Consider the following 15,228-nt stretch of genomic DNA (forward strand, 5'->3'; position numbering starts at 1 on the left):
TCAGCCATGGGCTGCAAAGCCACATCTCCCTGGGAAGTGTGCGGAGCCGGGGCGGCAGGCTGGGCAGCTGCCTCCACCTGGGGGCAGCGCACAGCCCCAGCCCCTCTGCAAAAGGGGCTGCAGGAGCGGAGCAGCCCTTGCCACCTCAGCCCTCAGAGAAAGCCCTTACACGTGCTGCCCTGGGGACAGGGACACTGACATTTGCCATTTGGGACATAAGACGAAACTTGCAAATTCACATCCCTTTGTGGATCCAGCAGATACGGAACAGTTCAAGAAGAAGACCCGGTTCATTGCCGTGTGCTAGAGCATGCACGTCCCTGCCTACCATCCCCTCTGGTCACACCACCTGGCAAAAACCTTGCAGTGAAACCAGAAGAGACCAACCAGAGATGTGACAGACAACTGGTGATGTTTCTAACCGGCAAAGATCAGGAAGTCTGGAAATAAATATAGGTGAGCTGCACACAAGTGGGAAGCCTCCACAGAAGAGGTGTTTGCACCACCTGGCTGACCTGCAGAGGTGACCCAAGCCTTGTAAGGAATCAGAGATGGTCCAGTTCCCAAGAATAGTACTGTTTTAATTAATAGGGGGTGAATCAAATTAAAAATACAAATCTTGTTGCTTTGGGCTCAGGGTAAAACACTGGCTGCTGGGGAAGACACCTCCCTCAGGACAGAGCACTGGAGGCTCTCCAAAGTGTGTTCTTTCCCTCAGGCTCTGCTGGGCTGATGGATGCAGGGCTGTGTGCTGGCCAGGTCCACTCCTGAACTGGAGATAAGGCTCTTCTTCCAGCAAGGAGCAGAAAACATGACAGCAGGGCACTGACATGGAAAGCTAAGATGAGAAATGCAGCCTTGTCACTAGGTGACAGGAGGAATGAGTGATGAAGGCCGGAGGACAGCCAGAAATATTCCTCCTGCTACTTTCCCTTGAGTAACATTGCAGCAGCAGCACTAATCCTAATCATTGAGGGGAGAGACACAGAATCACAGAATGACAGGGGCTGGAAGGGCCCTCTGGAGCTCACCCTGTCCCACCCCCTGCTGGAGCAGGCACCCCCAGAGCAGGGGCACAGGGCCGCGTCCAGGCAGGGGGTGAATGTCTCCAGGGAAGGGACCCCACAGCCTCTCTGGGCAGCCTGTGCCCCTGCTCTGGCACCTGCACAAGACATCACAAGGATGGCTGGAAGGATGGCCACCAAGCCCAGGGGCTGCGGTCTGGCTGTTGTACCTCTCCAGGGTGCTCCCACTCTGCACCCTGGGGGCTGACCGAGAGCTGCCAGTGCCCAAGCCCAAACCGAGCCCAGAGATGAGGAGCAGCACTCCAGCCCCTTGTCTGCTCTGGAACAGGATGATGCTGTGGGTGCTGGGATGGGAACCGAGGAGCTCCAGAGCCCTTGGCTTGGGCAGGGACCCGCTTCTGCTGGGTGGGGCTGGATGGGGCGACCAGCCTGGAGGAGGGAGAACGTGAAACACAAGCTTTACAGAGACCACCCAGTGTGACCCCATCTGCCTGGTCCCCCCAGGTGATCTCTGGGGTGGGTGGGCACAGGGAGAGCCATGGCAAGCACTGCAGCCATGCGGAGAGGAAACAGATGTCAGGATCCACAGGGATGCACATCGGAGCTCTGCCTGGAGCAAAGAGGATTTGGGAAGAGGTAACCTGCTTGAAAGCGCAGGGAGCAATGAAAAGCACTCATGTTGTTTACGGGGGCAAGGGCCATGCGTGGGGCAGACCCTCCTGGGCACTCCCCAGCCCATTGGCAGCATCGGCAGCCAAGCAGTGCCTGTGCCTGCTGCCAGTGCCAAACCCTGCTCTTTCTGGGAGCTGCTTTTCCAGTGTCCCGTGGGAATTGCAACCACAGACCCCCAGCCTAGTAGGCACCCTGGGCAGAGGAGCCATCGGCGGTCTGCTGGGAAGGTAAGTGTACAGTGACAGGCGCCGAGTTCATCCAAGTCTCAAAGCGAAATGACTCAGCTGCTGTGTTCCCGCTTGTCTGTGGAGCTGCCATCCCGTCTCCCCACAGCGAGCGCAGCACCTGGAGGGAGCAGCCACAACTGGCGTTAGGAGCCTTTTCCAGTTAGCCAGGACATATCTCCGGTTCTAAAAAAGAGAAAAAAACAGCAGTGCTGTGAGATGTTTCCCAGCGTGCCCAAGCAAATGCGCTCGGTGTGCCTGGGCGCTGCCCTTGGCACTAGCCCCATCATTGGTCCCATCCCAGCACCCATGCTGCTCTGCACAGACACGCAGCCAGCCTAGGCAGGACGGCAGCACCCCTTCTTCCACCCTCACTCACACATCACCAAAACTGTCCAAAAACTCGTCTGCAGATCCTCAATTCCATGTAAAACTGAGTTCAAACAGAATTTTTTAAAAATTATAACAAGCCATTCTGGCATTCAGCTGAAAATTCATGGAAATCCACTGAACAGCAGGGGCCTCCCCACCTGAGCAGGGTCCCAGCCAAAAGGCAGCTGCTCATTCCCAGCAGATATGAGCACCAGTACCCTGCAAAGGGGCCGTAGCAGCTGCGCCCGCCCACCCCCAGCGTGGCTTCTGCCGCCCCAAGCCCCAGCACCCCAGCAGAGCAACATTGGCCCCCCATGGCAGGGGGCTGCAAAACAAGCACACAGCCATAACCTCACACAGGAATTAGGGACATGGCCCAAGCAGGGCTGTCCCTCCTGCCAGCCCTTCACACCCAGCACACCCGGGACCCCAAACTGAACGTACTTGCCATGACGGACAAACAGCCTAAAAGGTGCGAAAGCAGCAGGAGACAGAGAGAGAAAAGACATTCGGGTTTAGGCGGTCCAGCTTCCTCCAGGCTCGCTGAGCCCCACCGCGGGGGCCAGCAGCTCCCCCCGCCACCAGGCTGCCTATGAGGTGCCATCTCCCTCCCAGCCGCAAACTGGGCAGCCAGCGACCATTTCCCGATGTACTGGAGATGATGGCCACCGCCCTGCCCCAGTCACTGGTGGCTGGGTGGATCCTCAGCATGCTCCCCATCCCAGGGGTTCCTGGGGACTCTGAGCTGGCTCAGGCCTCCGTGGGGGCTCAGAGTGCTTCTTTCTCCTAGCTTTTGAAGAAGTCTGCTTTTATTCCAGATGTGGAAACACCCCAGGGACAGGGACCCACATTCCTCCCTCAGCTCCAATTCCCACTCTAAAGGATCCTTCCCAGCTGTTATCATCTCCCTGGCATTTGCCTTCCAGCACAGCCTGTTTTGCACCCACCCTCTGCATGCAGGGGTACACTCTGTCTTGTGCAGAGTCTTAAAAACAGCGATGGGAGAAAAATGCACTTGGTCTATGAGCTACGTCCCAATGAACCAGCAGCTGAGACACCAAGGGCTGGTGTCCTGGCACCACGAGCTCTCCAGGCTTTGCTCTTGCAGAGGGTTGTGCATGGGCAGCACACCCAGCCCCTCTCTGCAGGTCCCCTCCACTGACCAGGTGCCCAGAGGCACCCCAGCATCAGGTAGTGCTGCCTCAGTGATGTGCCGGTGCCTGGTGGCAGTGAGCACCACTGTCCCATCGAGACTGGGCAAGGATTTGGATCCTGGTGTTTAAGACAAAACCCATCTATAGGGAGGCAGCTGGGAAGCAGCATTGTGGGGACAGAGTAAGAGGGGCAGGAAGGGAGATGCAAGAAGGATACAGTGTGGGGAGCAGTGGGAAAGAGCTGCAAAGCACCCATCAGGGTCCTGCCTTGGGGTGCTCAGCCCTGCCCTGCACCCCACAGATGTTCTCAGCCTCTGTCCTGGCCCTGCCAGTTCCCATAGCATGTCTACTTACTCCACATCGCGCTTTCGGATGGTCCTGCCAGCAGCCAGGACCTCAGCCACCTTGGACACAATAGGGTCGTAGTTCATGCTGGCCACAGCCACCACCTCGTCACTCCTAGGGCCAGGCAGAGCAAAGCAGTTAGAGCAGCCCTGGGTGGCCACAGCTCCATCACCCAAAAAGCAACATGCTGGAGAGAAGTGAAAAGCAAAGAGAAACACCCACTCCAGGGTCAAGACCCATCTCAAGGCATGAGCACCACGGGAACTGTGCAAGTGGTGTGGGACAAGGGACAGGAGAGGGCTAAGCTGGCATTGCAGGCTGGCCCCACTGTGGTCTCACTGATGCTCAAATGCTGGCATGGTGAATATCACTAGGGTGCCCAGGGGACAGAGACAGCTCTGGGCACCTTGGCATCTGTGGGAAAACACAAGCAAAGGTGAATCTGATGGTGGATAAAAACTTGGACATCAGCCAGGATGCCCAGGGGTTGCTGCCGTTGGGCAGATGATCCCTGTACTGCTGCCCTGTACCAAGGGAGTGGAGAAGCAGGTGGTCAGGATTTCCCTGTGGGACACTCAGTTGTGCTACCTCACATCCCCTTCCTGATCCCGACCTCCACGTGGGCAGAGTGTCCACCTCCAAGCCACTCCACAGGCATGCTCCTCCCGAAGCACTGGGACAGCTGGGGTGTAAAACGGCAGGGTCCCACCAGCCCCAGTGATGAAACCCCTGTGTATATGGATGTCCAGCAGCACATCCCAGTCCAGCTGATCATCACCCACCAGGATGCCAATGCTGGTGGCACAAAACATCCTCAAGGGCTGAACAGGAAACAAATGAAGCAGAAGGGAAGAGGACGTGGAGCTTTGGCTAAAGGTCACAAGGCAAACAAGCTCTTTTGTTTTAAAAGCTCTTCTGCTTTGAGGTTTGCAGAGGTCAACCTGAGCATAGATCTTCAAAGACTGAACCCAGGAGATGACTCATAAATAGATAACCAAATCAGAGACGGCACATGGGTAAGATATTAAACACTGGTGATATTGTTGAATAAGTTGAAGAGTAGAAGCACCCAACAAATCAAGGTTAGCTCTTCAATCTGCTGCCAAAAAGCTCTGTGACCAACAGAGCAAAGAGCAGCCGGGGGCAGGGTGAACAGGAGGAGGAGAGCAGGAGCCATGTTTCAGAGGACGATTCTTCTCTGTGGAGCCATGGGAGTTGAAGTCACCTCTCATAGCTGTCCCACAAAGCCACAAGGTAGCTCCAACACAGAATACTATCTATTCCAAAAGGTCCTGATTCCTAAATAAGCTTACTACAAATAATGGAGAGCCAGTCGGAAACAGAGCAGCGGCCTGGCTTCCCTATCCCATGGGTGAGCACAGGTGTGCAGAGCAGACCAGGAGCCCAGAATCTTCTCTGGAGCCACTGCAGCTTGTCCACAGCTTAGTTAGTCCACACCAGCCAGACCCAGAGACAGACTGACACTGGCCAGGCTCCAGCACAGGGTGCTGCGCCATGGGAATGGTTGAGGGAAGGAGAAGCTGCTCCATTGCCAGGAGCTCTGGAAGAAGACTTGGATGACATTGGAAATCCCATCTCAAGCATCCCTAGCTCACTGCAGAGATGTGTACCTACAGCAGAGGGGGTTTCTGATAGCCTGCGGCTCTTTCATCCAGCAGACGAGGTGACAATAAGGAGTAACAGACAGACATTGACAAGCAATGAATTCACACTAGCAAACAGGCACCCACGGCAGGCAGTGAGGATAATTAGCCATCTCAGAAGATTATAAAGCATGTGTGTGCTCAGCTGAACTGCCTGCTGGGCTGTCACATTCGAGGGCTGCTGCTGTGATTTAGGAGAGCTCTTCACTTTCTGAGCCTGCATCTTCTCTGCTGTGTTGCTTGATGTCCTGCCTGAGGTAAATGAGGCCCTCCACTCTCCCCAGGACCGGACCCCATCCCCTAGGGATGTAACTCCAATTATATGTGCAGGGATTCAGGAGTTTTCTTTACAGAAGATATCCCATGTCCTTCCAAGATGCTTGCAGCAGTACCTGAGAGCACTGCCGTGCAGATTCCCTCTTCTCCTGTTGCCCTAAGTTCAGAAACACAAACTGCCAATGAAAACCCTGTCCCACCATGAACCTCAGCCTGGGAGACCCTACAGGTGGTTGTTTCCACCACTCAGGGCCTTGGCCTTGGCTGCTCCACCATTGTTTGATGCCTCAGGTTTCCTCAGCGCACAATGTGGGGGGACCACCTTCACACCACACCACACAGTGCTGAAGCGTCAGTGTTTTCCTCTGTGTTTGGTTTCCTCAGCACAGCCAGCTCCTAGCTGGGAAACACGAAGTGGCTGGAGAGACCTATCCGTCAAAACCAGGGGGAGATGTGCAGTTCCAAGGGAATGAATAACCAAGGTGTGCAGGGGGAAAGGAAAGGAAGACTTAATCCCACCAACCACCCACTGACTCGGCCTCGAGCCCAGCCAGTGCCCGACACAACCAGCCAGGAAGGCAGATGGAGCCCAAACATTTCTGTCAGCAAGACATGGAGTAGCTGGTCCTTTTGCGAAATAACTCACGGGCTGCTGATGAGATGCAGCATCCCACATCAGCAGTGGTTTTTAAACATTTTTGTCTGACAGATGGGGAAACCAGGTGGAATCCCCCTTTTTCAAAAGGTCTTTAAAGGCAATAAGAATGCCCCTCCTGAACCTGGGATTTGGAGCAGTCAGAACTCTTGGTGTAAAGGCTATGGGAAGATGGAGCACAGTGGATTAGCACCGTGTCTACATGGTCTTCCCTTCCTCTGCAGGGTTCAGTGCAATGGAAGTGGGGAGTCATGAAGACGACAACCACAGCAATTCACTGGATCTCCAAAGATCTCCAAGGTCTTAGGGGGTGGAATGATATTGGCCTGTTCTGGCTGAGGTGCTGCAGTGAACACAGTGTCCCTGTCCTGTACACCTCCTGGCACAGGACCTCACACTGACCCCTCCACAGCTCACGCAGCTCCGAACAGGGGTAAGCAAACAGCTTGCTTCTTCAAACTCTGGGAAAAAGAGCCTTACTGTGAAAGTCGATGCTGAAGACAGGCTCCAGGAGTGGGAACCACCCATGTCCATGCAACAGCCAACACAGCATGCACCAGAAGTAGAAGAGTCCAAACCACTGGGTGTGCATGGCATAAGGAAGCAGGCGGGGATGATTGATTTGGGACAGTGTACTCAGTCCAAAAGCATTAGCACCAACCAGAAGAACTATCACCGAACGAGAAAAAGAGGAAGAAATGCTCCTGGTGGCCTCTCACAGAAGCAGAGAAGGGGACTTGATTACAGCCAAGCAAAGCAGCAGGAGAGGTACTGGCTGGCCCCCTGCCAGCCAGCGCTCCCCCAGTACCTCCGGCTCTCAGCACGGGATGCTGTCTTGTTACCCAAAAGCCATCTCCGGGAGCCCTTCCTGGGTGGCAGAACAACACAGCGCTTAGCGGCAGACCCCTGCTGCCCACTGAGCCCAGCTTTCCTGCGTGCTGGCAGCCCTTGCCCCCAGCAGCCGCCAGTGGCACGCTGAGCGGCGACACGCTGAGCGCGGGGCGGCTGCACAGAGCAGGGATTACGCACCTTCCTTGGGGCTTTCCTTTTGAACAGGCTTTACAGATGTTTAATTAAAGCAATCTGACATTTCCTTTCTAATTAAGGTTGGGCTAAACAGCTAAATGCTTTGGTATGGAAAGGAGGAATAGAGGTTTCAAAGATTATATGCTGGAAAAAAAAACATGTGCCAGTGTGGCTTGTGGATGCCTGGCCCCATAATGCTGCATTTGCCGCATGCAGGGGACTGCCAGTGAGGCCAGGGCACCTGAGACAGGGCAACGCGATGGCTGCAGCGTGGCTTCACAGGGGATGCAGTGGCAAAAGTACACACACCTCTGCAAACCACTGCAGTAAAACTGCCAAAAAGGGGTTTTTATATTCCTCTGGCTCATGCTCGCTGAGCAAACTGTGTATTTTGAAACGCTGCTCTGGCAGTTATGTGATGTAAATGCACTTCCAAACGTTGAGAGGATGAGGAGTGACAGCCCTGTGGCTGTAGAAGTGGAATGTCCCCTTGCAGCAGCTCTCCCCAGCACAGGTGGTGCCTTGGCACAAACCCACACTTTCAGGCAATTTTGGCCAAGGTGCCAGTGAGCTCAGAGGTGCATCCATGGGCAAAGGGCCCCACGGTGCCTGCGGAAGCTGGAGCCCATTGCCTGCAGCAGGTTTGTATCTGAGGTGCACAGGCACCAGGAGGAGAGTGAGCGCCGGGGACCCAGCCGGCTTGTGCCATGGGGTGATAAAGAGAGCCCTGTGCCTCTCCAAGCCTGATGGGCACAGCCAACTGCCAGGCTCCATCCTGCAGCGATTGCGGCAAGCGGCCGCTCTCGGAGAGGGCAGGGGACAGAGGGGCAGCGAGCCCTGGTGAGATGATCTCTGCAGAGCAGGAGCGGACTCCTTCCCAGAGCTCCCTCCTGATCCCTGCCTGAACACTGCTGCCAAGTAATTTGATTGCTGAGCTGGGCAGACCTTAGTTTCCCTGGTTTCACTCACCCCATCCTTAATATTAGAAAGCCCTTGAGGAAATCCCCTCTGACTCCAGGCACGAGGAGGCTCTGTGGCCATCGATTTCAGACAGGGATGTGACAAAGGCAACAAAAGAATAAACAGCAGCAAATATTCATGGTGCACAGTCTTGCCAGTCTAAACAGCCAGCACGGCTCAAGAACAGCAGAGGAAACACATCCCGGCTGTCAACGCATCTCAGGAAAATATTCCCAGATAGGCTCCCAGCCTGGGGGAGAGCTGGATTTCACTACAGGTGTAATGAAATCTCCCAAACTCTTGCTAACCTTCACAGGTTGTTAATAGACAGAAGAGGTTTTGGAGCCTAATTTGTCAAACCAGAAGCAGAAATCATGATGCCTGAACTCCCAGCCCAGCCCTTTAACATTTAACATCATTTAACACAGTGATGAGATGGGAAAGAAGTCTTTCATGGGAATTGCCAGCAACAAATTAATAGAAGCCATTATCTCATCTCGGATATGTGAACAGATAAAGTGTTTACATCTGGCAAAGACATTAGGTCCAAAGACCAGTTTGACTTGCTTTACACTTAGCACATTGTTCCTCTGGAGCCTTTTATTAATGTCCTACAACCTCAGTGTTCCGAGAGGAATAAAACTGACTGAAGAAGCTCTGGCAAAAATATTTTCCAGCCTAGCAGAACAAGCTTAGACGAATGCCTGCGTAGGTATGTGGAGAAGACTTACTTGGTATAAACACTTACTTGGTATAAAATGCTACAAACTTCAGTTCATCTAAATCTCCCTGAATGACAACATCATCGAATCCTTCCCCATGGCCTGGAAGGCAGAGAAGAAGTGGATTCAGCAACAATTCCCCTGGACCGAGCTCTAGCCCCTAAGACAGAGTGTTTCAATCCAGAGCTACAGGAGGAGCATCCTGCAGTCACCAGAAGATGAGGGTACCAAAAAGCACCCCTTCTTGTTCAGAGAAGTGCAAGTTCAGGGAGACTGTCTCTGTTCACGCTGGGCCATCCCTCGTGACCACAGCCATCCATCAGCCCCTGCACCCCATGGACATGAGCAGGCAGGTTTTGGAGGAGATACCAAAACCCTCAAGAGCCAGGAAGGGAAGCAGACCCGAGGCAGAGGTTGGCATGGAAGGTCCACAGCAAAGGGGGTGGCTGTGGCTTCTCCACCCCAGGGCACTTCTACCAACACAGACACTACAGCAGACTTGTGGAACCCCTTACCTGCATATCGGATGCTCTTCCCAAACATAGCAGTCCACAAATACGGGACTGTGTTGATCTCCACGCCATGGGCCAGCATGTTCAGTGCGGCTATACGGCCTGGAAGAGAGAAGCAGCAGAATAAGCAAGAAAGCTCCATGCTGGGGCAAGTGTTGTGGTCTGCTCTCAGGTCACAGCACAGCATCGACATCTCTAGTCCCAGAGTACAGGGAAACTAAGACCTGCTTAGGCTAAAAAAAAAAAACCACCATACAGCAACAAACACCAACAAGGAACCACACTGCATCGTCTGAGGCTGGGCTCAGACTCCTCCCCAGCGGTGCAGCTCCTACCTGCGTCACCTTCTACCACCTACCAGCTCACTCATCACCTGTTTCAACCCAACTTCTGCAACAGTGACCAGGCTGAGAGTTTGCTGATCTCCCACCGCAAACAGGGATGGGATGGATAAACCCCTTGAGGGCATGGAGACTGTTAGGGCACAGTCCCTGTCACAGAGGCACGTCTGGACCAGCATTAAAGGGGGCTGTGTCCAAAGGCTAATTTTGGAGGTGTAGTTCCAAAACCTTTCACACACGGCACCCACCCAGAGGTGGGCCTCCCCATGGTGTTGTGCCCTTGGAAAGCTCAAGGGCAGCTCATCACGCCACGGTTTCCAGGCTTGGTGTTATGATGCGGAGAAAGGTCTCAGCTCTGCAGCATGCTCCTGGGCCAGCCTGGCAGCGTGGGCAGCCCAGCTGGGGATGTGAGCCTGAGCTTACATTAAGATGTGAGCTCCTAAGTGCCCCGGGCCAAGGAGGACATCAGGCTCCTGCAGCGGCTGCAGATGCCAGGAAGCACACGGTGCATGGGAAAGCTTGTCCCTGGGCACCCCTGTGCTTGTAACGACATGCATTGCCTAACGATGCCTCAAGAAGGCTGACAAACGAAGACGGGATAAAATATACACGCTTCAAAATGTTTAATACAACTACCCAGTTTCCTTGTTGGCTGTTCTCTCATTCTCTCGCTAGAGGGCGCGGAAATTTTCTGGGGATCTGGAAAAGGCTCTTTTTCCATAAGCAATTTGCTGTTGCAAAGCAAAGGGACTGAAAAGCACCTACCATGCATATGTGCCATCTGCCAGTGAGGGACGTTCACCTTCTTATTATTCCTCAAGGCCAGCGGGAATGTGACAGCGTCACCAGCTGCAAAGACTCCAGGGATGTTGGTTTGCATCATCTGCAGGGGGGAAGCAGAAGCGTGGATCGGTGGGGTCTGCACCCTCCACAAAGAGAAACAGGGAACCGCTCTAGAGCTGCCACGGTCCCCAGGAATACATGGACAACCTCTGCTCAGCTGTGGGACCCCCAGGTGGGATTTGATTTAGTGTTCTTCACTTTCAAAGCAGACCATGCAGGCAGGGATCTACAACGTCCCTCTGCCAGTGGGTTATCCAGTAAAAAGAGACATGGACTGGTGTCCTGGAGCCCCTCGTAGAAGACCGGGGTCTGTCAGTGTTTGCAGATAGAGCCTGGCTTATAGCACATATGAGCAATAAGCACAGGGGCGGGTGGCAATGAGCCCCCGCCCCACCAACACGCTCTTCACTCACGGCACACACCACTCATCAGCACTAACACTGCTCCTATTGGAGTCACTGGTGGTGGGAAGGAAAGATGAGATCCTTTGGGATCCTTGAAAAGATAGATCTTTCTCCATTTCTTTCCCCCCAAAACATCCACACCATTCCAGGACAGCTCAGAGCCGGCCCCAAGCCACAGCATCCAGGGCTGGGATTTGCAAACCCCTCACGGGCAGGGGGATCCCAGGTGCTCCAGCGTGATGATCCCAGCATCTCAGCAGATGAAATGCCCCTGTGACAGCAGTTAGAGCCCCAGGGAAGCTCATCTCGGAGGAGGGCAGACTCAGCTCCTCCTGCTCTCTGTCCTGGCAGGGGTTGCCCCCACCAGGCTCACCTTGTTGACCACGATGAAGCCTTTGGAATCGATGTTGATGCCACTCTGCTTGAGAAAGCCCGTCGCTGGGACCGCACCTACAGGAGAAGGCAAGGGCTGCCGGCATGGTAGCCAGGCATCCCGGGGGGCTGGCTCCGAGGCCAGCAGATCTGCCCCCTGCTCACACAACCTGTCTGCCCCAAGGGAAAGGCAGCGGGCTGCTCCGGGCATGGGGAGCTGAGCCAGGGACCCTACAGAGCCCCCACTACATCACCCTCCACACCCCCGGGGTCCCTACCACCCTCCAAGCCATCAGTGCACTGCTGTAATCTGCCCATCACCTTTTTCTAATGCCTGAAGATAATTTTCAATCCACTTCTCTTTTATAGATATTTTGAAAAGAAGATGTTTAAAAGGGAGCCATCCGGTTTCCAGACAGGGCTCCTCTGCCTCCCCCCACAATCTGTACCTTTTCTTCGGATTTCACTCTCCTTTTGTAGTCTTTTTTTTTCCTCTAGCCTTCAAAAATCGGAGCAGTCAATAAAACAGCAAAAGTAGAATTAAATTAATTCTGTGATTCTTCCAGTCTACAACATTTTGAAAGGGATTTTTTTCCCCCCCCAAGTGTAAAGAAGAAAAATAGTCTCTTCCACAGCAGCAGCAGCAGCAATAAAAAATAAAAAAGAAATTTAAAAAAAGGCACAAAAAAATTCAATTTGGGGAGGCTTTAAAAAAACAACTTGAGAGGATGAAATTTGTTTGAATGGGATATTTTTCTGAAAAAACCAAAACCATTACTATTTTCTGAATAGATTTTCAGCAGCATTTTGGGGTGGGGGCTCTAAAAAGGCCTTTTCAGCTTTGCCACGCAGACTCACATGTGGCAGCCGAGTGGGGCTGGCACATCACCACCAGCATGCCCAGCTACCCAGTCCCGGGGACCCGCCACTGCCACACCCCCTCCAGCTGATCCTCCACGGAGCAAAGCACCGCCAGCCCGCCGGGCTTTGCACCTGCAGCAATGGCCCCTTACCAACACCGACGACACACACGTCGGCACGCAGGACCTTCCCGCTCTTCAGCACAACCTCCTTCAGCTGTGAGACAGAGGAACATCACCGTTATTTTAGGGACAAAGCGCCACCCTGTAGCAGCAACAAGCCAAGCTGGCAGCTTGCTTCATTTTTGACCCTAATTCCTTATAACGGCAGCAGGAGGAGGGTGGGAGCAATGAAACCACCCCACACACCGCGCTGGAGCACATCTGCTCCTGGGGACTAAATCCAGGAACATGAATCTCAGGGGCTAGGAAAGAGTAGAGGGCAAAACCCCTGTGGTGAAGGGAACAACCACCCTGGGGGTTCCCACAGCAGTGACCCCAGGGAGCCCCTGCCTGTGCCCTACCTTGCCCTCCTGCTCCCGCAGCTCCGACACCTCTGTCTGCATGTAGAACTTCACCCTGTTGCTCTCGAACATCTGGAGGGGGGACATGGGACAGAGCAGTAGACATCAGGACCCCTGGTGTCCCTGTGCCCCCTGCACAGCCCTGCCCACCCTCCAGGCTCGCCTCGACCCGTGCTGCAAAGGGGGTCAGTGCCATCTGCGTCCCCAGCATGTGTCCAGAAGAAGGTGCTCTACAGCACGTGAACCACGAGAGGGAAGACAAAGCCCATTCTTTCTTTCTAGTGCTTGCTAACATCACAACTTAATCAATAAACGTCAAATAACAAATTAATCAATGCAATAAGTGAAACAAGCAAAACCTGCTCTGTCACCAAAACCACCCCCCGGATGGGAAAGCAAGGTCACCTTCATGACAGCGCGGCCAACCCTCTCCCCAAAGAACTTCTTGAAGGGGACTTCCTCCAGCTCCACCAGGGACACCGAGTGGGCCCTCTCCGCGAGGTAGGCAGCCACCTCCATCCCTGGGGAAGAGAAGCAGGTCTGAGCGGCCGCAGGAATCCCGCCGGTGCTGCCCCGCGTCCCTGGTGCTGGCTGCAGTGGAGGAGGAGCAGCCTTGCCCGCTCCTGGCTGCGGAGGTTGGAGCTGCTCTACTAGGAGGTCTGGGGTGCCACCAGACCTGCCGGCCACATGGGGCCACGCCATTTCAGATGAGGTTTATGATTTATGGCAATTTGTTCTTAGATGCAGGTTTTAAAGACTGAAGGGAGGAACTGGCTATGATGATGGACTTTAGATGAGGGAAGCCCTCCTCTTACAGCTGGGACTGTCTCAGCAGAGGTAATGAGCTGCGGGCTGAAAACTGCCCTTGTGACTAAATGTTTTCTCCGATCAGAACAGGACAATTTTGGTGCTGGCAATCGCACGGGAACCTTCACCAAGACATTTTCTATCTAAGGGGGTTTTTTTTGGAAAGGGATCTTTTCGATGGCCTGCAGTTTGCAATTGCCCCCACCACCACCACATGCTTTTCTGTAGATGGGATTGATTGAACCATTAAACCAGGAATATTTTTTAAAAAGAAGAAAAACAAATACTGACAATTTTATAATAAATTCCCTGACTAATAACCATTTATGCTTAAGGCTTGCAGGACCCACAATAATTTTGTTAGAACCACATCAAGCAGAAAGAAGAACCATCACAGAAACAGTAAGATTTTTCCTGAGTATTTTAAAAAAATCACCACCCTGCTAAAAAGTAAAAGAGAAATAAAACCACAGGCTTTCACCTACCAACAAGACCCTCCCATGTGAAGCCACATCTAGACACACTGGATTTGAAACTACCCGAGCACCAGTACTGGACTTGCTGTATGCTTTTCAGACTGGGACAGGAATATCTGTGTCCATGCAAGCTGAACGGCCCAGCCTCCTCAGTAAAATCAATTTATTCAGCAAGGAGACGTCCTTACCACCCACCTGGACCTGGAGGTTGTACTACCCCGAGGTCCAGTCTGGGGGAGGGTTACCTCTAACTGGGCAGGTACACACTGGGCGAGGCACTGGGAGCATCTGCAGGAAGACAGAGGACAGCTGAGATACAGACACCTGCAGTGAGCGCTCACCCAGGAAGGATGCTCCCACGATGACCACGTTCTTGCTTGTGGCCAGCTTCACGACACGGTTGGCATCTTCAGGCGTCCGGATGTTGAAAACATTTTCCACCTCCTTGCCTTTGCAGCTGAGAGCTTTGGGCCTGAAAAACATACATTGAGAGTGATACAGGTGCTTTTCTTGACCCCATGGTGGCAAATGGGACTGCAGACCCCCTTTCCAGGGCTCCAGCAGCGTCTCAGCCTTTCCTTTCTTCACCTTTCTCTGGGCTGGAGACATAACATGGAAAAACCTAAATGCTGGTGGACAAGAGCCAGAGCACAAGGGCGAATGCCAGCACAGCAGGGACTGCTCAGCTGCTGCCCCTGTCCCCACCCATGGACTGCTGTGCCCATGGGGCCAGGGTGAGCTCCCTTCTGGGGCAATGCAGCACAGCACAGGATGGGTACTGCTCTGGGAACTTGTGCTGAACTGCTGGCACGTTGTAAAATTTTCAGAAGCTTAATGGGACACAGAAAACTCACTGTGTCCTCCAGCAGACACTTCGGAGCCAGATATTGAAAGTTTCATAAGCTTCTGCCGATGCAGGGTCCACTATCTGTTCCCAGGGTCATGCTGCTGATGCTGTAGCAGTTTAATTGTGTCCTCCCCATGCACTTGCGGG

The 15,228-nt window shown here is 53.6% G+C and overlaps 1 protein-coding gene across 4 annotated transcripts in view; it reads right to left on the bottom strand.

The window, feature by feature from the left end:
- Positions 1–560: 560 nt before the first annotated feature.
- The window catches only part of AIFM3 (AIF family member 3), a 53,083-nt gene continuing 38,415 nt past the window's right edge, over positions 561–15,228 (bottom strand). For 2 of the 4 annotated variants that reach the window (XM_075110063.1, XM_075110059.1), the window contains exons 11-21: positions 14,576–14,706; positions 13,357–13,472; positions 12,952–13,023; positions 12,581–12,644; positions 11,569–11,645; positions 10,714–10,831; positions 9,611–9,709; positions 9,122–9,197; positions 7,196–7,255; positions 3,802–3,906; positions 561–2,107 (exon numbers count right to left, since the gene is read on the bottom strand). In XM_075110063.1, coding sequence (XP_074966164.1) covers positions 2,068–2,107; positions 3,802–3,906; positions 7,196–7,255; positions 9,122–9,197; positions 9,611–9,709; positions 10,714–10,831; positions 11,569–11,645; positions 12,581–12,644; positions 12,952–13,023; positions 13,357–13,472; positions 14,576–14,706 — 958 coding nt within the window. In that variant the 3' untranslated portion in view covers positions 561–2,067. Of the gene's footprint in view, positions 2,108–2,737; positions 2,759–3,801; positions 3,907–7,195; positions 7,256–9,121; positions 9,198–9,610; positions 9,710–10,713; positions 10,832–11,568; positions 11,646–12,580; positions 12,645–12,951; positions 13,024–13,356; positions 13,473–14,575; positions 14,707–15,228 lie in introns of all 4 variants that reach the window. The other 2 variants (XM_075110060.1, XM_075110062.1) reach the window with 2 other exon arrangements.

The sequence above is a fragment of the Phalacrocorax aristotelis genome, chromosome 15, assembly GCF_949628215.1.
Source record: "Phalacrocorax aristotelis chromosome 15, bGulAri2.1, whole genome shotgun sequence".
NCBI lineage: Eukaryota > Metazoa > Chordata > Aves > Suliformes > Phalacrocoracidae > Phalacrocorax > Phalacrocorax aristotelis.